The sequence below is a fragment of the Acomys minous genome (assembly GCF_964271855.1).
Source record: "Acomys minous genome assembly, chromosome: 6".
Taxonomy (NCBI): Eukaryota; Metazoa; Chordata; class Mammalia; order Rodentia; family Muridae; genus Acomys; species Acomys minous.
The window spans coordinates 124,015,708-124,037,878 of record NC_140487.1 but is presented as its reverse complement, the minus strand read 5'-3'; the positions used below and the strand labels follow the sequence as shown (position 1 = coordinate 124,037,878).

Here is a 22,171-nt window from a genome sequence, read left to right as displayed (position 1 = left end):
GATTAATTTTCCTACACTCTCCTTAGGACACACGGTAAGGCCAAAATCATGCTAAGCCAAACCTAAAGCAAAGCCAGTAGTAATGCCCTGGCTCTGCAAGGCACACTGTGGACAGCACGGTGAGTGTTGCTCCTTCTGAACAGCTGTGCAGACATCAAACAAGCACCCAGGCTTCTCTTACAACCAGCTCCATCTGGATTAAGCTCACATAAGTATTCTATTTGCATACATGACAGAAAAGGGCATCAAATCCCATTATAGATGGTTGTGGGTGCTGGGAATTGAACTCAGGACCTCTGGAAGAGCAGACAGTGCTCTTAACCACTGAGCCATCTCTCCAGCCCCAAGCTCACATATTTCTTTTCCCTTTTTGAGACATGGTTTCTCTAGGTAGCCCTGACTATCCTGGAATCTGCTTTATAGACCAGGCTGGTCTTAAACAGGCAGCTGTAAGAAGCCATGCCAGTAATGGGAACTGAACACAGCTTCTCTGCAAGAGCATCAGTAATCTTAACTGTTGAGCCGTCTCACCAACCCTACAATTCTTTTGTTAATTTTTATTTACGTCTATTTATGTAATCTATTTTATATATAAATCGTGTATGTGAAGTTGCAGGAGGGATTTGCAGAGTCAGCTACTGTGTAAGTACAGCAAGGATACTGAAATGAGCTGCAGAGCCACAGCCACTCCTGTACCCTAGCAACACCATAGTTACTGTCTCCTATACTTCTTTGCCACATCTTGCTCCATGCTCCAATCTAAGGTGACATCCAGAGACTTACTGTGTTCAGTGCATTGAGAGTGGTGTCATCTCGAGACGCGGCGACACAGCCATCCTCTGTAGAGCCTCCATCACACATGCCTGCAAATGCTGCCATGCTCCTTTGGGGAAAAGGAATGGAGTTTCTTTGATCAGCATACATAAACATATGGATACACAGTGATTTTTTTTTTTAAGTTGTTTGAGACAAGGTTTGCCTGTATTATCTTGGCTGTCCTGAACTCTCTTTGTAGACCAGGCTGGCCTGGAACTCAGAGTGATCCACCTGCCTCTGCCTCCCAAGTGCTGGGATTACAGGCTTACACAGTGACTTTTAGCCCTTAGTTTGCAATGCAAGCACATGTTCAGCAAGGCTCCATTAATATGCGCACACCATGTCAGCCCTCAGCGCAGACAGCAGTCTGACCCTCCCTCCCTCGGGATCTACCAGATTATGGTGTTTTGAAAATGCCCATATGCACTAGTACCATGCATTAAAAAATTTCAAGTTGTGGGAAAACAGGTGAAATTACTTCCTCTCCTCTATTTACCAACTGCCTTTCAATGAGCTAAAAGTGAAAAACAACAGAACAGGAGGCAGGTGTCTACCACATTTATACTACTTCAACCCCACTGTACCACTGTACAAAGAAAGCACTGCAGACTGCACACAGCCAAGATGAACAAGCTGCCCCAAACTACACAGTTCAGCTTTGCTACTGCACAGGTGAGGCTGCAGTGAGTCCTGCAAATCACTGCTAATGGAGGTTCTGCCTACACGATGGCACGAAGGGACTGAAGTTTCTGTTTTTATCCTTGTCATTTGTATGTTTGCAAGTTCTATAGTATAATCACAGATAAATGTTCCCATGAAGCGAAGTCACACACATGTCAAGCTGGGGTCAGACACTAATGAAGAGCCACAGCACAGAGAACTTAGTAATGGAACTGTAAAGTGAGCTGAAACTCGCTCAACTGCAGTGAGAGGTGCTGATAATTACACGTGTGACTGAAGATGTTCCCTCTGAGCAGCTCTACTGTCTGATACAAAGCAAAGAGCAAGAAGAGAACAAATGGCAGGTTACTGCTGTCAGATAAGGAGGACCACTAGAGCAGACAGCAATACTCAACGTTCCCAGTACTAACAAGGAGGGAAAAGGAGGAATTTTACGGACACTCATCAGTCTGTATGTCCTAATTCAGAAAGCAGTTAGGGCAAATTCACATTACCTTGCTGCCCTCAAGTACATGAGGAGGTCACAGTCACTGACCCCAGGCATCCAGACAAGTTCCTCATGCTGAGTCACAGTGTCACCATCTGGAGAAGGAAATGGTTGCAAATCTGGAAGTTTGGCCTGTAAGACAGGGGTGAAGTTACCATCAAGGTCAGTACTGGAAGGAGCTATTGCACCCAGCAATCTTCCCAACCTGGTGCACTGGTGCACTGAGCCTATGTCCTTGGGCAGCAGAAAGGTTAGAGTAAAATCGTAAAACATTGAAGTCACAGCAGACTGCTTAATCCCCACATAAGGAGCACTAAGTGGTAGCAAACCCAACCTGTACTACCACGATCTAATAGTTCGGCACACAAACAGAACGAACAAAACCAAAAAGTACCATACAGTGACAGCTCTGAATAAGAACAAGACACACATCTCCAATACACACTTACAAACCAGACACATGGCAGATTACAGGACTGCATCTAATAGTGTATCATGGTTACGACAAAAACACTAATGTTAAAACTAAAACAGTTTAATTAACTGGTAGAAACAGCATAGTTGGGGAATAAGAGAACTACTTATCAAGAAACAGGATAGAACTCTCTAGAATAAAAGAAATGGCTGTGACTTGCTATGACACTGCAGAGGGAATTGAATAGTTTACATAAGAACAACTCATCAGTCAGGCAGTGGTGGTGCACACCCTAATCCCAGCACTCAGGAGGCAGAGGCAGGCAGATCTCTGTGGATGCAAGGGCAGCCTGGTCTACAGAGTGAGTCCCAGAACAGCCAGGGCCACACAGAGACACCCTATCTTGAAAAACCAAAACCAAAACCAAACAAAAACTAAAACAAGACAAAACTCATCAGATGCAATGCAAACATCCTGAATAAGAACAGAAGTAATGAACAACCAAAGTAGTCAGATTTCGTACCTGCACTCTGCTAAGGCAGAGCAATGCTAAGTCAGCAGGTACCATGACTACTGTAACCATCAGAGGCCTAGGAAGAGTCAGAGACCTGCAAGTTACCCAATACTCTCATCTCAGCAAATGGTGAACACGGGCATGTTACTTTTATAGTTCACACTATGCTGAAGTTAAAAAGCAGACCTGTGTAGAAGCAAACACTGGAAATGCAAAGAGGCACATAGTTACTTTTAAATAGTCTAGCAGACACATGAAAAGAAACTCCACATCCCACTAGGTAGGCTGTGCATCAGCCATGTGCACATAGAGGGAAGACTACAAGGTAAAACAAAGACAGAGGAGAGCACTGCTCCACCCAGGGGACAACAGTGTTCTCTGTCTCCCTCAACCCCCACCTGGAAATCTTCACTTTTAATGGAAGCTATTTTCGATGCTGGATATTCAAGTTTTAAGGTGGTTCTGTGACAAAACACAATACTCACAGGCTGTCTGCTGCCTGCAGTCTGACACCTCTGCTACATTGCAACTCTTAACAATTTTTACTTTTAACTTTCCCCTAACCTTCAGTTGGATGGCTGGTTGGCTGGTTTGGAGACAGAGTTTTGTTATGCAGTCCAGAACTGATCTCAAATTTTCTTGCCTCAGCTTGCAAAATACTGGCATTACAGGTGTGTAGCACCACCCTAAGTAAAATAGTGGTCGTTTTATACTTAATATTCACTTAATATCATTTTATTGGGTGCTGTCAACTCCAACTGCTCCTCCCTAAAAGAGCAGTGCTGGTGACACTGCCTTAAAAAAAGGGTTGTTATGAGTAAACAGCCTAAAGGTTGCTCCTTATTAGGATAGCAGGAACCGCACAGTCGTAGTGGCACACGCCTTTAATCCCAGCACTCGGGAGGCAGGGGCAGGTGGATAGCTATGAGGCCAGCCTGGTCTACAAAGTGAGTCCAGGACAGCCAAGGCTACCCAGAGAGACCCTGTCTCGAAAAACAAAACAAAAAACAAAACAAAGAATAGCAGGAACCACCCTTACCCTTCCAGAAGCCTCCTTCCCCACGGAGAGCCTTGGCAGTTTGATCCTCAATAAATCCTTCCTTCTACCCACAGAGTGGTCTAGAACACTAGTTTCTCTGTCCTGTCACTTCACACCTCACAAATCTACTTACTATAAACTGAAAATACTGGATAAGATGAAAACAGGATGGACACTCATAAGGAAAGTCACTGACACCACAGCAGTGCTTTTTGTGCCAGCTCCAGTGTCTCGTGTAGCAATGGCTTTTTAGTAAATTAATTAAAAAGTACTATAGTTGGGGAACACGACCTGGAGGAGCGTATGACTAGAAACATGACTGAGGAAAAGAAAAGAAATGGAAATGGCTTTTAATGGCAAGAAATGGGGTTCAGACAAGAGGAATGCAGTTTAACAACAAACTCCACTCTTTATCTACCACAGTGATTAGGGATGGGAATGTGGCAATAGCCTGAAAACTGCTATCAGACTGGCTCTCCAAGCAGGCACCTTTCTGAGAACATAATCAAAGATGTGCTGTCTGAACTACAAATAAAAATGAAACAAAAGAAAGGCACCCCACACTGACTGTTCTCCCTGAGGTCCTGAGTTCAATTCCCAGCAACCACATGGTGGCTCACAGCCATCTATAATGAGATCTGGTGCCCTCTTCTGGCCTGCAGATGTACATGCAGGCAGAGCACTGTATACATGATAAATAAATCTTAAAAAAATAAAAAGAAAGAAAGAAAGAAAGAAAAATAAAGAAAGAAAGGCGCCCCAGAGAGCTGGAGAGATGGCTCAGAGGTTAAGAGCACTGGCTGCTCTTCCAAAGGTCCTGAGTTCAATTCCCAGCAACCACATGATGGCTCACAACTATCTGTAATGAGATCTGGTGCCTTCTTGTGGTGGGCAGGTGTACATGCGGGCAGAATACTGTATAAATAATAAATAAATCTTTAAAAAAAAAAAAGAGGTCTAGAGAGTGTATAATATCTACCACTCATATAAAAGGGGGGAGGGAATAAAAGTAAGTGGGAAGAACAGTATCATCATAAAATCTAAAGTAAATGAAGAACTAAAAGTAACAACAGAGGGAGCTGGAGAGATGGCTCAGTGGCTAAGAGCACTATCTGTTCTTCCAGAGGTCCTGAGTTCAATTCCCAGCACCCACATGGCAGCTCACAACTGTGTGTAACTCTAGTTCCAGAGGATCCGACACCCTCTCACAGACATACATGCAGGCAAAACACCAATGCAAATAAAGTAAATAAGTTTTTTAAATGTAGCAACAGACTGAACTGATTCTAGTCAGGAACTATGTCAAGTAATGCCAAAACATTAATTTAGCTGCACAGCACTCAGGGGATATAATTGAAAGATAAAACAAATTTTACAGTACACTGCTTCCAAGCAGCTGTGAGTGTAAGTTGGTGGCAAAGTATGTGTGATGCTCATGTAAGACCTAAACTCCATCCCAGCACCAAAGGAAGCAAAAGGAGGAGTGTAGGTATTGTTATTCTGGGTTATAAGATAAAGGGATAAGAGCAATTAGATCAGTGTCATCCATACATGGGAAAAAGATACAGACTCACATGAAAGCAGATCAAGAGTAATAGAAATGTTAAAGTTTTAAATTTAAATTACAAGTATCAGTATATTTGTGTACAGTTTTACACATACAGATACACACAAACAGAATCAGAGAGGGGAGGGGAAGGGGAGGGAACGGGGGAGAGGAGTGTTTGAGATGACTGACTGATTCAGGGCTCAGCAGTTAGTAGCTAAGTACTGTTGTCAAAGAGGACAGAGTTCAGTTCCCAGTACTCACATCAGACAGGGCACAGTTAACTGTAACTCCAGCTCCAGGGGAACCTAATGTCCTCTTCTGAGCTCCTTCAACAACTATACTCATGTACATGTGTCCACACAGACATAAGCAATCATACATACATAACTTTAAAATAAGAGAAAATACTTTTCCGTTTTTTGAGACAGGGTTTCTCTGTGTAGCTTTGGCTGTCCTGGACTCGCTCTGTAGACCAGGGTGGCCTTGAACTCACAAAGTCTGCCAAAGGCGTGCACCACCACGGCCAGCTAATAAAAGCAAATATTTTAAAAAGGAAATTGCTGGGTTTTTTTCCTTTTGTATGTGTGATGTGCATGTATTGTATACATGCATTTTACTGCATGTGAGTGGGCACGTGTGTAGGTGGGAGAACAGGCAGAGGCATGAGGTGCATACAGGAAATCATCCTCAATTGCTCTTTGATTTTATTAATTGAGGCAGGGTCTCTCAATCAAAGCCAGAGCTCACCACAATGACTAATCTTGCTAGCAGACTACTGTGGGGATCTCACTTCCATATTTTTCTGCTGGAATCACAGGTGGATGCTACACCCACCTGACATTATCATGGACTCTAGGGATCATAATGAACTCTATTCGGTATGCTTGAAGGGCAAGTGGCTTTTGGGTTCTTGGGTTTTGTTTTGTGTGTGTTGTTTTCTTTTCTTTTCCCTTTTTTGTTTCTGTGGTTCTTCTTTTTCTTTTCTTTCTTTATTTTTCTTTTCTTTTCTTTTTTTTTTTTTTTTTTTTTTGGTTTTTCGAGACAGGGTCTCTCCGTGTAGCCTTGGCTGTCCTGGACTCACTTTGTAGACCAGGCTGGCCTCGAACACACAGTGATCCGCCTACCTCTGCCTCCCGAGTGCTGGGATTAAAGGCGTGTGCCACCACACCCGGCTCTTTCTTTATTTTTCATTTCTGGTTTTTTGAGCCAGGGTTTTCTATGTAGACCAGGTTGGCCTTGAACTCACAGATATCCACCTGCCTGTGCCTCCCAAGTGCTGGGATTCAAGGCGTGTACTACTACTGCCCAGCTTTTTTTTTTTTTTTAAGACAGGGTTTCTCTGTGTAGCCTTGGATGTCCTGGACTCACTTTGTAGATCAGGCTGGCCTCAAACTCACAGAGATCCACCTGCCTCTGCCTCCCTGAGTGCTGGGATTACAGAAGTGCACCACTGTACCTGGCTTGTTCTTGGTTTTTTGTTTGTTTGTTTGTTTGTTTTGTGGTTGTTTTTTTTTTTTTTTTTTTTTGGTTTTTCGAGACACAGTCTCTCTGTGTAGCCTTGGCTGTCCTAGACTCACTTTGTAGACCAGGCTGGCCTCGAGCTCACAGCGATCCACCTGCCTCTGCCTCCCAAGTGCTGGGATTAAAGGCGTGTGCCACCACGCCCGGCTTTGTTCTTGTTTTTAATTACACTGATTTGATTTATTTTTTAAGATTTATTTATTTATATTGTTTACACAGTGTTCGGCCTCCATGGCAGAGGAGGGCACCAGATCTCATCACAGATAGTTGTGAGCCACCATGTGGTTGCTGGGAACCGAACTTAGGACTTTTAGAAAAACAGACAGTGTTCTTAACCTCTGAGCCATCTCTCCAGCCCCTGATTTGATGTTTTTTGTGTTGGCTAAGGGAGTGGTAGATTACAAGACACATGTAGAGCACAGAGGAGTCAGTTCTCTCCTTCTACCATGGTGGCAGCAGGATCAAACTTAGGTCACTAGGCTGGAGCCATTTTGCCAGTCAATGACAAGTGATCCTAAGCCTGAGCCATCTCCCAACCTCATGATATACCGATTTTGATTTAGTATAAAATATTGTAATTGTGCCTTTTATTAGAGGGCTTCTTTCTTTTTCATTGTTCTATCTAAAATTAAAATGATATATTTGTGATACATTTCATTACCACAGGTAGGAAGTAGCCCGAGGGAACTGCACACAAAGCAAGTCTCACCAACTCCACCAAGTTCAGTAACACCAAGGAGAATTGTCTTATGTTCCCATTTTTGTATGTGTTACTATTGACTCTAAAAAAAAAAAAAAAAAAAAGCTAACAACTTTAAGAAGGTAATTTGATTTAGCAGAGGCAGAGGCAGAGGCAGATGGATCTCTGTGAGTTCAAGGCCAGCCTGGTCTACAAAGAGAGTCGAGGACCACCAAGGCTCTGTGTAACAGAGAAACATTGTCTCCAAAAGACCAAAACCAAAACCGAAACCAAAATTCCCTATCTGGCATTAAATGAACATCCAATTTGAAGGGAAGCACACAAACTCAAGATGTAAAATCTGTTTCTTTCTGAGATTTAAGGGTCCATTATAAGATCCTACAACCATGGAAGCAAATTGTGGGAAAGAAAAATGGGTAAGAAAACACAGCACAAGGGGAAGAAGAGAAGGGGGGTGTGACTGAGTGATGCAGGCACGCACTGGATCCTCCATTTAAACCTCATCTGGAGAGCTAACTCAACGGGTAAAGGTGCTCACGGCCAGGCTGACAACCTGAGTTTGATCCTTGGGACCTATATACTAGTTGTTGCAAGTTGTGCTCTGATGTGTACACACACACACACACACACACACACACACACACACACACACACACACACACACCCCACCACCACCACCACCACCACCACCACCACCACTAGTCGCAGCAAAACACAACCCAGGGTGATTACAGTATAGTAAATAGCACATGCCTGAAATATCAGCACTCAGAAAGCAGAGCCAATCTGGGCTATATGTTGACACGTTATCCTCCCAAAATCAAATGAGGGCTGGAGAGATGGTATAGACATTAAGCGTGCATGCTGCTCTTCCAGGGGACTCAAGTCTGGCTGCAGAACCCAGCCAGGAAGTTCATAACTGCCTATGAAGTACATCTCCAAGATCTCAGGCCCTCTTCTGGCCTCCACAGACACCTGCTTTCACATGCACATACCTCCACACAGGCACACACAAACACACACACTTAAAATAATAAATAAGCAGGGCATGGTGATGCATACCTTGAATTCCACGCTAAGAACAAAGGGCGAGGCAAATGAATCTGAAGCCAGCCTAGGCTATAAAGTGAGACCCTGTCACAAAAACTAACAAGAATAACAAACAAAAGTATCTCAAAACAACAAACTAAATAAACAACAAAAACAAACAAACCCCAGCAACTCTAGTCTAGATCTAGAGTAATGTAGAGAACTTTGTATGTACAGAACCATAAGTGCCCCCCCCACACACACACACACAGACCCACAGCCCAGAGGCAGTCCTGGTAAGGCGTATCTAACAGCCCACCCCAGGAATACTACCCTTGAACAAGACAGAAATTAAGGGTCTTGTTACTATGTGCTTCTGCCTTTATCATAAAAAGAATATCTAGAAACAATATACCTCTGTTGGCTTCTGCATTTTGCATCAGAGTTAAAATTAAGTTCTGAAAAAATATATGTGGCATATAAAAATGTTCAAAAGGATTGCTATGACTTGTAATTTGTATCTGTGCATAACATACATATTGGCTGTCTCTCCAACATACAGTTCACTCAAATGAGAATTCAGGGTAATCACGCTAAGTCATTTTCCCCAGGGTTTAGCAATAGACACATGCCCCAACCATGTGCGTGTCAGAACTCCTGTAAAGAGCCGACAAGCCACTGGAGAATGCCAGCAGCACTCAGTAACTCACATAAGCAGCTCTGAACTTACTAGGACAGTGCAGGAGGTGTGAGCAACCATGGTGGCCAGAGTGCCCCCTGCCGCTCCTCAGAACTTATTAACTGGTACCAGAATTCTAAGCAAAGGAACTTCAGTACCCTAAACGGATGCCAGCAAGAACAGCTCACCCAAGATCCAGCTGAAAAGTACCAGCTATCATGACCTCTGGGGGAAAAAAGACGTTTAGGATATCTTTATCTTTCTCCTTGTTAGTGGATGGGAGTGACACCTTGAGCTTCATACACGAGGCAAGTGCTCCACCACTGAGCAACACTCTCAGTCTTCTTTTTTTAAAAGATTGTTTATTTTTATTTTATATGTATAAGTATTTTACCTTTATATATGTACAAGCATCATATATAAGCCTGGTGCCCACAGAAGCCAGAAGAGGGCATCAGATCCCCTGGAACTAGAGTTAGAGATGGCTGCCAGCCACTAGGTGAGTGCAGGCAACTGAACCTGGGTCCTCTTAACCAGGAGCCCAGCTCCCCAGTCCCTAAAATATCTTTGAACTGAAGTATACAGTAACTAAATGTTCATCCATGAATGACTAGATACACAGTGAAACACATACACTCACTGAATAATTCTATCTTAAAAAGAAATTGGCACGTCCTACAATATGGATGAACCAAAAAGCATTTGAGAATGAAGAAAGTCAGTAACAAAGACAAATCTTGTAAATTGCACATCTATGAGGAAGACAAACACTGAGACAAGGAGTGGAGGGGTGGCTCCAGAGGCTTGAGCAAGAGAGAAAGGAGCTACTGCTTGGTGGAAACAGAGTGTCCGCATCACAGAACATCTCCAGAAACAATTTGTAGAGATGGGGAACTGCAATGGTTGTACAATAGTAACATATTTATAATGTTACTGAACTATATCCTTTAAAAAAGTGGGTAAACTCTGCAGTCCTTTTGTTTTTTGACACAGGATTTCACTATGGAGCCCTGGCTGCCTTAGCATTCCCTATACAGACCAGGTTGGCCTCCAAACCACAGAGATCTTCCTGCCTTTGTCTGTTGAGTGCTAGAATTAATCTTTTTTTAAATTTCTTTTTTCTTATTAACTTTTAAGTTATGAAACAAAATTATAGGTTTCACTATAACATTCCATAAGACTCCATAAAACTGAAGACTGAGCACACTCACTCCATATCAACCTCACTTGCCTCCTATCTTCCCAAGTTGCTTGGTTTAATACTTGCTTGGGCCAGGAGGAAAGACCGCTGAAGCTGGATGCAATGCACCCACCTGTAAAGATAGCACTGTGACAGAGGCAGGAGGATTAGAAATTCAATTCCAGTCTGTGCAACGTACGGTATGCAACAGGGTTGAAGCCAGCCTTGGCTACAGAGGAAGACATTGTCTCAAAAAGTTCAGGATGTGAAGAAAGAGCACACACACACACTGTATAAGCATGAAGGTCTCATTTTACATCCCAGGTGCCACATAAAAACCCAGGTATAGCTGCACACTCCAGATGAGAGAATTGGTGGAGGTCGCTAGCCAGCAGCCTAAGTACAGGGCTGGTGAAAGGCTCTGCCTAAGGGGAACGAAGTAGAGAGTGATTAAGCAAAGCAACTAAGTGACATTCTCCTCTGGACACAGACACACACACACACACACACACACACACACACACACACACAACGAAACAAACACAATACTCCACAAAACCTTTATCTCTGCATTTAAAAAGAATTAAAGAATTCTTCATATCAATAACTATTCTAAGATGCTACCCAATAGAATAAAGATGCAACAGAAAAACAGGAAATAAAAACCTATTATTTAGTGAGTCAGTGAAGTACTTTACCTGATGGCTGGGGCCAACACGGATCTCCCCTTGGGTACTATTCAGCCTCCTGTAGAGAGAACAGAGGGTCAGCCCAGTTGCTCTGACAGACACAGTCCAAATAAATAGGGGACAGCTTTTTGTTGTTAGTACTTATTTATTTATGAGTATGTCCATGGAGGACAGAAAAGGGCACCAGATGGACATGAAACTGGTGCTACTTTGTACCCAGTGCTCTTGATTGCTGAGCCACCTTTCCAGTCCCAGAGAGATTTATTTATTTATTATGTATAAGTGTTCTGCCTACATGTACACCTGTAAGACAGAAGAGGGCATCGGATCACATTACAGATGGCTGTGAGCCACCACGTGGTGGCTGGGAACTGAGCTCAGGACCTCTGGAAAGCAGTCTGAGCCACCTCTCCAGAGACATCCTGGGGGCCACTGCCTCACTCTTCCTACCACTGCTTCAGCCATGCAGCCTTACAAACACAAGCCCTTAGCCCCTCATTCTTGGGAGAACCTGACCGCAGCCTCCTCGGCTGTCTTCTCTCAGTGAAGCCCTGGTGTCTTCCCACTCACTATGTAGATGAGGAATTTGAACTTCTGATCTTTCCTTCCTCCCCGAGGGCTCAGACTACAAGTGTTATTGCCTGGTGGTGGTGGCAGCTGTTGCTGCCGCTGCCTTTAATCCAAGCAGTAAGGAGGCAGAGGCAGGCTGATCTTCATGAGTTTGAGACCAGCCCGATCTACAAAGTGAGTCCAGGACTGCACAGAGAAACACCATCTCAACAAACCAACAAATACCACAGCATGTCACCATACTCAGTCTATTTACCCTGAAGACAAGACTAAGGGACCTGGCACTTTACCACCTGAGTTACATGCCCTGCCTCTCTTTTTTCTTATACTCCAACAGCTTTTCTCATCACGAGCACTGTTTGGGGGTGGGTGGGGGACATCAGTAGCAATGACAGAGGGAGAGAAGACAGTAAGAACAGCAACAACAAAGATGTAGTCCCAGCCCTAAGACTCTTAGACTGTACCTGGCGCACAGGGAGTACCCACCTCCCAACAGAAAGGGCCCAGATATTATGAGCGTTAAGATACTACATTCTAGAAGACACCTCACACAAATACTAGGAGAAGTTAAGGAAATCAACCAAGCTTCCAATGTCTAACCAGCTGCCCAGGCTAGCCATGACCATGGCCCAACATAAAATGGTAATGCTTGGCCACTGTTTTGTGACTCCACTGCATGGCTTCCCAGTGTGCGAGCTCTGTGTGCTACAATAACATGTGGTGACAAACAGATGTACCTCAAAAGCTCAACCAACTCTGTCCCATGTCCCTCCTCCCCTACAACAACCAAGTCACTTAGCCTGGAGAGGACTGAATGACTCTGAAGGAGACAGGGAGGCAGAAGGTGGGCATCTCATGAGGGGCTAGAACCACAACAGGGCAGACAGACAAGGGGCTATGATGATGACACACGAACACAAAGGGCTCATTTTGTTAGACTAGGCATCTGCTTTCTTTTTTGACACAGAAGCTTGTAGATAGACTATTCTAGTAGGTTTATGCAGAAGATAACTGCTTCAAGAACTATGTCAAGGATTTAACTGGCCTGGTCAACACTACTCTGTAAAACTAACTGCCTGGTTTGGCTTTGGTTTTGGAATCAGGGTTTCTCTGTGTACCCCGGATAGATGGAACGCATTCACTAGATGAGGCCAGCCTGGAACTCAAGAGATTGACCTGCCTCTGCCTCTAGAGTGCTGAGATTAAAGGTGTGCACCACAACAGCCAGGCTTACTGTTTGTTCTTTTCAGTTGCTGCAGCCACTAACACCTTCATTTCTAATTCTTAGGTAGCTGTGAGCAAACTAGCCTACCAAAGCCTTTCCAGACTTTCCAAATGCTTTTCTGACTAGAAGTAGCTCCAGCCAAGACCTATTATAATTCAGAAAGTGCATACCACAGTTTGCCTGGTGCTATTTTAGGGTTCCCTAATGGTTGATTATGAAATCTTTCTGGTACCACCAATACTCACAGTGCCAAGGTAATGCCACAAAATGAAAACAACCTTCAAGTGCCTTCTGGACTAAACACCCTCCTATTTCTAAAACTGGGAGGGAACCAACATGAAAGTGTACACCTCCAACCTTGACACTCAGAGGGTAAGAGTCTCAGAATACAAGGACACCTCCATTCCCAAAAAGCAAAAAACAAAATCCAAAACAAAAAAATAAAATAAAACACAAAAACAAAAACAAAAAACAGGGTTTCGTCTCTGTGTAGCCCTGGTTTGCCTCAAACTCTTTCACATCTGCCTTCTGAGTGCTGGGATTAAAAGAGTGCTCCACCACCACCCTGCTGTAAACATGTATTAAAAAAAAGTATTTAAAAAAAAAAAAAGCCAGGCAGTGGTGGAGCACACCTTTAATTCCAGCACTCAAAAGGCAGAAGCAGGCAGATTTCTGAGTCTGAGGTGAGCTTGGTCTGTATCTACAATGCACAGGACTAGGGCTACACAGAGAAATGCTGTCTCAAATAAACAAAAGCCAAAACACAAATGAATGAAAACTCCAAAAATGGAGCTAGAGAAATGGCTCAGCAGTTAAGAGTTACAACATCGAGGAAACACACAATGTACACTAAATGTTCGAAAAACAATTTTCAGACAGTTTTTATTTCTGTTGCCCAGGCTAGACTCATACCTGCTATAGCCAAGACCACCTTAAACTTCTGACGCTCCTGTTTCCACTTCTCGAGTGCTGGAGTTATAGACAGTGCAAGCACTCGGGGAGGCAGAGGCAGGTGGATTAATGTGAGTTCAAGGCCAACCTGGTCTACAAAGGGAGTCCAGGTTGGCTAAGGCAACACAGAGAAACCCTGTCTTGAAAAAAAAAAAATCAAAACCAGAACAACAACAAATTATATGAAGAAAACCAAGCTCACAAAGCTATGTAACTGGAGAGGGCAGAAACATCTTCACAGCTCTTTGTTCTACTGCCTGGCCTGACCTCAAACTCAAGACTTCCCCGCAAGACTCAGTGCACCCCCAACCCCCGGTGTGGACACCCAGGTGAGGAAGGATCAGGGCTGCAGGGGCTGGGGAGGGATCAGGGCTGCAGGGGCTGGGGAGGGATCAGGGCTGCAGGGGCTGGGGAGGGATCAGGGCTGCAGGGGCTGGGGAGGGATCAGGGCTGCAGGGGCTGGGGAGGGATCAGGGCTGCAGGGGCTGGGGAGGGATCAGGGCTGCAGGCGCTGGGGAGGGATCAGGGCTGCAGGGGCTGGGGAGGGATCAGGGCTGCAGGGGCTGGGGAGGGATCAGGGCTGCAGGCGCTGGGGAGGGATCAGGGCTGCAGGGGCTGGGGAGGGATCAGGGCTGCAGGGGCTGGGGAGGGATCAGGGCTGCAGGGGCTGGGGAGGGATCAGGGCTGCAGGGGCTGGGGAGGGATCAGGGCTGCAGGGGCTGGGGAGGGATCAGGGCTGCAGGGGCTGGGGAGGGATCAGGGCTGCAGGGGCTGGGGAGGGATCAGGGCTGCAGGGGCTGGGGAGGGATCAGGGCTGCAGGGGCTGAGGAGGGATCAGGGCTGCAGGGGCTGGGGAGGGATCAGGGCTGCAGGGGCTGGGGAGGGATCAGGGCTGCAGGCGCTGGGGAGGGATCAGGGCTGCAGGGGCTGGGGAGGGATCAGGGCTGCAGGGGCTGGGGAGGGATCAGGGCTGCAGGGGCTGGGGAGGGATCAGGGCTGCAGGCGCTGGGCTGGAGAGGTTATAACTACTGAGGACAAGGGCAACATGAGTGAGAGCTGTAAAAAAAAAAAACAGCAGCTGTATCCTGATGTAGGAGTACAGTCACATGTTTGATGAAACACTGCATGTGTGTACACACGCACGCACCCACGCACGCACGCGCACTTCCCCTAACATGTACATGCTCCCCTGCTTGTGGTTCTACAGTACTGCTCTGTGCTGTCTTTGTTTAACATCCTATTAGGTTTGGAGGAGCTATGGTTTTGTTTATTTGTTCTGAGACAGGGTTTCTCTGCGTAGCCTTGGCTGTCCTGGAACTCTCTCTGTAGACAGGCTAGCCTCAAACTCAAGAGCTCTACCTGCCTCTGCCTCATGAGTGCTGGGATTAAAGGCCTATGCCATCATTGCCTAGCAGGAGTTAAAGTTTTTTTTTAAAGTCTACAGATGTGCTACAAAATAGAATGAAAATAGGAAAGAAAGCCAGATCTGAGAGAGATTTAAGTAGCCTCCAGGACTACTGAAGAGAGAGGTGATCCAATGACTGTGCCAGAGCCAACTATGAAAAAACTCCAAGGTGGAAGGCAGTGGTAGTGCACGCCTTTAATCCAGGCACTTGGGAAGCAGAGGCAGGTGGGTCTATGACCTTGAGACCAGCCTGGTCTACAGAGTGAGTTCCAGGGTAGACAGGGGTACACAGAGAAACCCCATCTCAGAAAAAGCCAAAACAAAAACTCAAACAAATAAATGAAGAATCAACTCCAAGTCATCTCACTTAAAACAGTGACAAGAAACCCCAGAAGGGGCTGTAGAGTTTTAAGAGCACTGTCTGTTCTTCCAAAGGTCTTGACTTCAATTCTCAGCAACCACATGGTGGCTTATAACCACCTATGATGGGTTCTGGTGTGCAGGCACACATGCAAGCAGAATACTGCATAAATAGTAAATAAGTAGATCTTTAAAAATAAAATAAACAGCAGAAAGAAGTGTGTGTGTGTGTGTGTGTGTGTGTGTGTGTGTGTGTGTGTGTGTGTATGCATGTGTTCCTATGTAATCCATACTGAAATGAAACTCAGATCCTATGGCTTTGCCTTCCAGCTCTGTTATACCTGCTGACTTCTTCCATCTTCTACTTCCTAGGAGCCTCTGTGATTTGAAACCTTGAAATACTGGGGATACTTTAACCCCAGCACTCGGGAGGCAGAGATAGATGGATCGCTGTGAGTTCAAGGCCAGCCTGGCCTACAAAGTGAGTCCAGGACAGCCAAGGCTAACACAGAGAGACCCTGTCTCGAAAAACCTTAAAAAAGAAGAGGAAGAGGAGGAGGAAGAGAAGGAGGAGGAGAAAAGATAAAAGAAGAAGAAGAAGATATAATAAATAAATACTGGGGATACAGCTTAACGTGTATATGTGTGTGTTCGTTCTTTTAAAAACTATCATTGTCCCTCCTAGCATAGAGAGTTCCTCTGTATAGCTAATATGAATTATATATGTTTTGGAAACTAGCTGACTCTCAACCTCTATTATTCTACAAATCCTTGGTTGGGATATAAAAAACTAACCAGTTGCAGAAGCCAAATTACAAGGATGGTAAGTCATTGTGTTTACTTCTTTAATATCAAAAAGAAAAAGAAAAAAAAATCATTGTATATGAAACCTGATACAAAAGAAACTGATGTAACAAAGCAGTATCCATAGCAACTACAACTTAATATTTCAGCTCTCTTCAGCTGCAGTGGATTAAATAAAATGACAAGATGTTCCCTTTGAAAAGTAACCTGTTACCATGGAAACAGTTTAGTCTAAGACGTAAACAGGGAGTGGACAGAAAGAAGCAGGAAGCTTGCATCTAAATTTCAAAAAGGGAGAAGCATCTTTGCCAGGAGATGGGAAAGTGGAGACCACTAGCCATAGAGGAGGCTTCTTCTGAAGGATTGATGGTTTAGTCTCACAGGGCTGCACCTCCCTTGGGTTGGCTGGGGAATGTGACACAATCACTTCATCATCACAAAGAAAGGGAAGGTGAAAGGAAGCAGCACTCTGTGGATATTTAGTGCAAAGTAGCAAGTACACAGACTCCACAAACAAGGAAATGACTCGATTCAAACTTTAGTTCCACATGTGGTCTCAACATGATCTCTCTGAGTCATCAGCTCTTAATGGCAAATAACTCTGGCTGTAAAAATAAGACAATAGCTATGGTACCAGGTGGACGCCGGCTGCTGCAGTCACTGCTGTACTTAACTCTGTGATGGCACTCAGTCTGCACAGGACGGATCTGGAGACTTCACTCCAGCCTCTATCAGCCGCCGCTTTTTAAAACAATTACAAACCATACATACGGCCGTGCTGCGCTCAAGAGAAAAACCACTGTCAAGATAGGAACCAAACCTGCTTTTAGTTCCCCACCAACATTCAAGAGCAAACTAGCTCTTACCAATGCATGTGTTAGAGCTTCAACTAGCATGTAGTAAGCGTGCAATTGAAAGGCGGCCATTTTTGCCTTTAATCACATTCTCCCTGACGGCCTGTCTTCCCAAACAAGCCTACTGCTGGGTGCAGCTGCATGCTGGACTGGCACATGTGAGCAAGTGAGCTTCCTGGAGGGAGCCCATTCGTTTTGTGGCACGGCTGACGAATGGGGATGTCCCTGTTTCAGGCACCCTCCGCCAAGGGTTCTGCCTCAAAACTGTGCATTGTTCCTTTTACTGCCCTTCATACTTGTCTCATGCACCTGGCATGGCAAAGACCCTCACTGCCTACAGCATACTCCTCCACAGGGGCTCTTCCCTCTGTCGGGCAGCTTTCCTACAGATGATTTTATAATTCCTAATAATGATTTCTACATTCATTCTGGTAGCTTTAACCCTTCTGCAATATGGCAAAAGGATCGTGAGCTCTAAGAACCCCTAGTCCTTACACCTCCTAATCACACCAAGAAGGAAAATAAGATTGAAACAAAACAACCAAGGCAATACATTCATTCTAAGTTGAGTCCAAGGACAATGCCCGGGTGCACATTATGATCAGAAACAAATATGAATATAGTACTATAAACACTATGAATATAGAAACAAAGGATAAACGGTCAGCTATACAAGACAAGACAGACAGCTGGGTCTTAGACAAGCCTTGAAATAAAAAACTCTTGCTTTGAACATATAATGTACATATGAAACAAGAAAAGGATAAAACTTCTCTTTTGAACTCATAATGAGCATACAGATAAAAATCAATGCTTTAAACTTACAATAAACAAAAGTATCTAGTTAGAAATAGTTCTAATGAGACAACTTAGAATCCATAGTCCTACTGTAGCATCCTTTTTATGTAACAATTGTATCTATTTTTAAGTGAGGTAATTTTTCATAGATGTTATAAAAACCCAAGACAGAATTAAATGTTTGTTGAAACCACCTGCTTCATCCAAATGTGTCTGCTGTCTGATTGTCTATGATGTGTGTGTGTCCGCGCGCGTGAGTGTGAAATTATGAAGCCTGTTAGAACTTGTTTGTTGAAGTTCCCTGCTTCATCTAAAAATACGTCCGTCTGTCTGATTGTCTACCTATATTTTTATGAATATCCTGTGGGAGGTTCCCTATGTTTGTGTAAATGTATGGCTTTCTCTTTCTTTCTTCTTACCACAACCAGCAGCCCCAAATAGCAAGGCTACACCCCCTGAAAGTTTAAGAATTAAAGTACAGTAGCCAGAGCCATCAACCTGACAGTTAAGAATTAAGAAAGTACAGAGTTTCTCACCATGACCAGAGTCCACAAATAGCCAGAAAGCTTGACAGTTAAAGTACAGAGAGAAACTCTAGACGCAACAAGCTCCTAGCCCTGACAGGCTTAGAGCACAAGCTTTGGACCCTCTTTCTTGCCTACACTGCTGTCCCATCTCAGCTATCCCTGGACCGCGTGAAATGTAAAAGTTCACTTTTTACAGTCTACCTTCCACTCTCATGTCACTTTTTTTTAATCTATGAGAGAAAACATGTAATATATACTTTTCAGAACAGAGGTTATTTTACTTAAAAGGATAAATTGCAATCTCATCCATTTAATTTCATCCTTCTTTATAACTGAGTAACTCTCCATGGAGAGCACACTGTCTTGATCTCCTTGGATGTGGGCAGGAACCTAGGCTATGTCCACAACCGGCCACTGTGAACAGTACTGCAACAAACACGGATGTAGAGTATCTCTGCAGTGCTGACTTGGATTCCTCTGGCATAATGTCTAGGAGTAGTACAGTGGTTAATATGGCAGTTCCACTTTTCTTTTTCTTGGGGGAACATCTATTACTTATCTCCATAGTAGCTACACCATTTTTATTACTAGAAACTGTATGCATGCCTCCTTGTCCACTTCCCTCAAAGTCATTCTGATCTTTAAAGTGTATGTATGCACCTGTAAACACATAGAAGAGGGTGTTCAGATCTCCTGCAGCTGGGGTTACAGGGATTATGCGCCACATGACAAGGATGCTCTGACAGAGCAATAATCACTGTGCCCTCCTCTCCAGTCCCCTGTTTGTTTCCTTTTCTTTAGATTTATTTTATGTGTATGAATGTTTTCTTAATATTTATGTATATGCGCCACATGCATGTCTAGGGCCCATGGGGATCAGAAAAGGGCATTGGCTCCCCTGGAACTGGAGTTATAGATGGTTGTAAACCACCATGTGGGTGCTGGGAACTAAACCCAGAACCCCTGAAGAGCAACAAGTACTCTTAATCACTGTCCTATTTCTCCAGCAAACTCCCTACCACAAGCCCCTAAATTTGTTTTCTTAATGATAGTCTCTGACTGAGGTGAGATGCAACCCTAAAGTAGTTTTGATTTGCATTCCCCAAGTATCTAAAGAGGTTGGGCATCAATAAATATATTTTGAATAAGCAATGACTCTAATACTCTAAATTAAGTGTACCTTAGCTATAGATAGTCACTGGGGACAGAAGGCTCGTCCTCCAAGCAAACTTAATCTCTGAACAGTTTTGATTAACTATCTAACAGGAACAAAATTCAGCTTTCGTTCAAAAATAATAAAACAGGGAGAATTAGGCAATAATGGAATGAGTGAAGAAGTCAACACAGGCACACCCCAAAGCTGGAAGCATGGTACATGTTCCTCTGAGCAAGTCCCTGAGGAGCATGGGACAGTCCTATGGCTCTGCAGAGGAGGAGAAAGCGTAAGAAAAGAAAACCACTCTCTTGAGAAGTAACAACAATTAATTACAGAAGCAGCTCTCCCATAAGCTTCTTCAAAATATAATCCAGTGTCCAGAAGTAAGAGCTAGGCATTACCTGAGGAATAGCAAGGCTATCTATCTACCCTGAAAAATACCATAAATATGCCCTTTCACTCAGAACCACTTCAGATCAGAGAAACAGGGATTTAAACTGTGGTAGAAGTAGGTGTGGTTAGCCGGGCAATGTGATGGATCGCTGTAAGTTCAAGGCCAGCCTGGTCTACAAAGCAAGTCTAGGACAGCCAAGGCTACACAGAGGAAAAATCCTGTCTAAATAAACAAGCAAACAAATAAATAAAGAGGTTGTGGTGGCACAAGACTGAAATTCTGGCCCAAAACAGGTTGGAAGAGGTAGAAGGCCGACTGGACTAGAAAGGGAAGGAAAGAGGAAGCAAGCATTCACTTAAGTTTAGAAGACCAGGTGGCAGCAGAGAGGAAGAGCTATTTCCAAGTGCTATGGCAGCCTTGTTCATCCTCTGCATTTCTTACCCACTATTCAATGGTCCACATGGCACACCTGGCAATGACATCTAACTCTGTCCCACTCCAGGCTCCTCCCGGACTTTACTATCTTCATCTGCTGGGCAAATACAAATGGCTGTAACAACCACAGCTTAACAAAAGTGCATATGCACATATATGCATTCCAAACAAACAGCCTTCCACCAGAGTTGAGCAAAGACAGGACTTTCCATGCACTGAAGTCAAACAACATAATAAGCCTACACGGCATTCCCAGAGAGAAACCATACAGCATAAGGTTATTGTGCAGTTTAAATGCTGATTTCTGTCTGAATGTTGTATGAACTCTGTTCCTCAAATTGTCGCCCTGACATGTTGATAAAGCAGCTTACAGTCAATCGGTGAGCAGGGGAGAGAACAGAGCTGGACTTCCTGCCGGCCAATGGAGGAGGAGTTAGGATAGGAAAAGAGATTGAACCTGGGGATTCAGGACAAGCAGAGGTGCAGGAGAGATGATGAAGATTCAGCTGGAGCAAAGAAAGTATCTTGGTGATTTTGGCAAAGATGAAATCAGGATAACATAGAGGATTAAGAACAGACTAAAAACCGCTCAAGATTGTGTTGTATAGCTTTATAAACAAAATTAAAAGAGTCTGAATTATTCATATGATAGCCAGGTTAAGAGAGAAACTAAGAGAAAGAAACATTGTTTTATAAAAATAACTTCAACAAGCCAGGAAGCAGGGCTACCGTACACTTCCAATGTCTCTCTGTCCCACTGGTAAGAATGAAATGCTTAAAGGCAAGGCCATCACCTAATTCCACTTTATTGTAGTGCTGTGGATATGGTGGGCAAAGAGGCAAAAGGCATCAATTATCTTCCTTATATGTGTAACTATAGCAGTCAGGGATGGAGAGATAGCTCAGAGGTTAAGAGCACTGGCTGCACTTCCAAAGGTCCCAAGTTCAATTCCCAGCAACCACATGATGGCTCACAACCATCTATAATGAGGTCTGGTGCCCTCTTCTGGCCTGTAGGTGTTAAATGGAGGCAGAACACTGTATAAATAATAAATAAATAAATCTTAAAAAAAAAAAAAGACTAGAAATACCAAAAATTACCAGAAATAGAAGGTCTTCTTGTTGTTGTTGTTGTTTTTTTTTTTTTTTTTTTTTTTTTTTTTTTTGAGACAGGGTTTCTCTGTGTTATCTTGGCTGTTCTGGACTTGCTTTGTAGACCAGAGATCCATCTGCCTCTGCCTCCCGAGTGTTAGGATTACAGGTGTGCACCAATGCACCTGGTTTAGGAGGTCTTTTAAAAACACGATTTCAGGGGCTAAGCAGTTGCGAGCACTGGCAGCTCTCCCATTAGACCCAATTTCAATTCTGGCACCACACGGTGGCTCATCATTGT

General features: G+C 44.0%; 1 protein-coding gene across 5 annotated transcripts in view; it reads right to left on the bottom strand.

Annotated features, from left to right (window-relative positions):
• Nucleotides 1–22,171, bottom strand: part of RERE (arginine-glutamic acid dipeptide repeats) — a 337,601-nt gene that overhangs the window by 101,343 nt on the left and 214,087 nt on the right. For all 5 annotated transcript variants that reach the window (XM_084786701.1, XM_084786704.1, XM_084786703.1 and 2 more), the window contains 3 exons: nucleotides 11,309–11,357; nucleotides 1,992–2,116; nucleotides 784–883 (listed from right to left, as the gene is read on the bottom strand). In XM_084786701.1, the coding sequence (XP_084642827.1) occupies nucleotides 784–883; nucleotides 1,992–2,116; nucleotides 11,309–11,357 (274 nt within the window). The remainder of the gene's footprint in view (nucleotides 1–783; nucleotides 884–1,991; nucleotides 2,117–11,308; nucleotides 11,358–22,171) is intronic.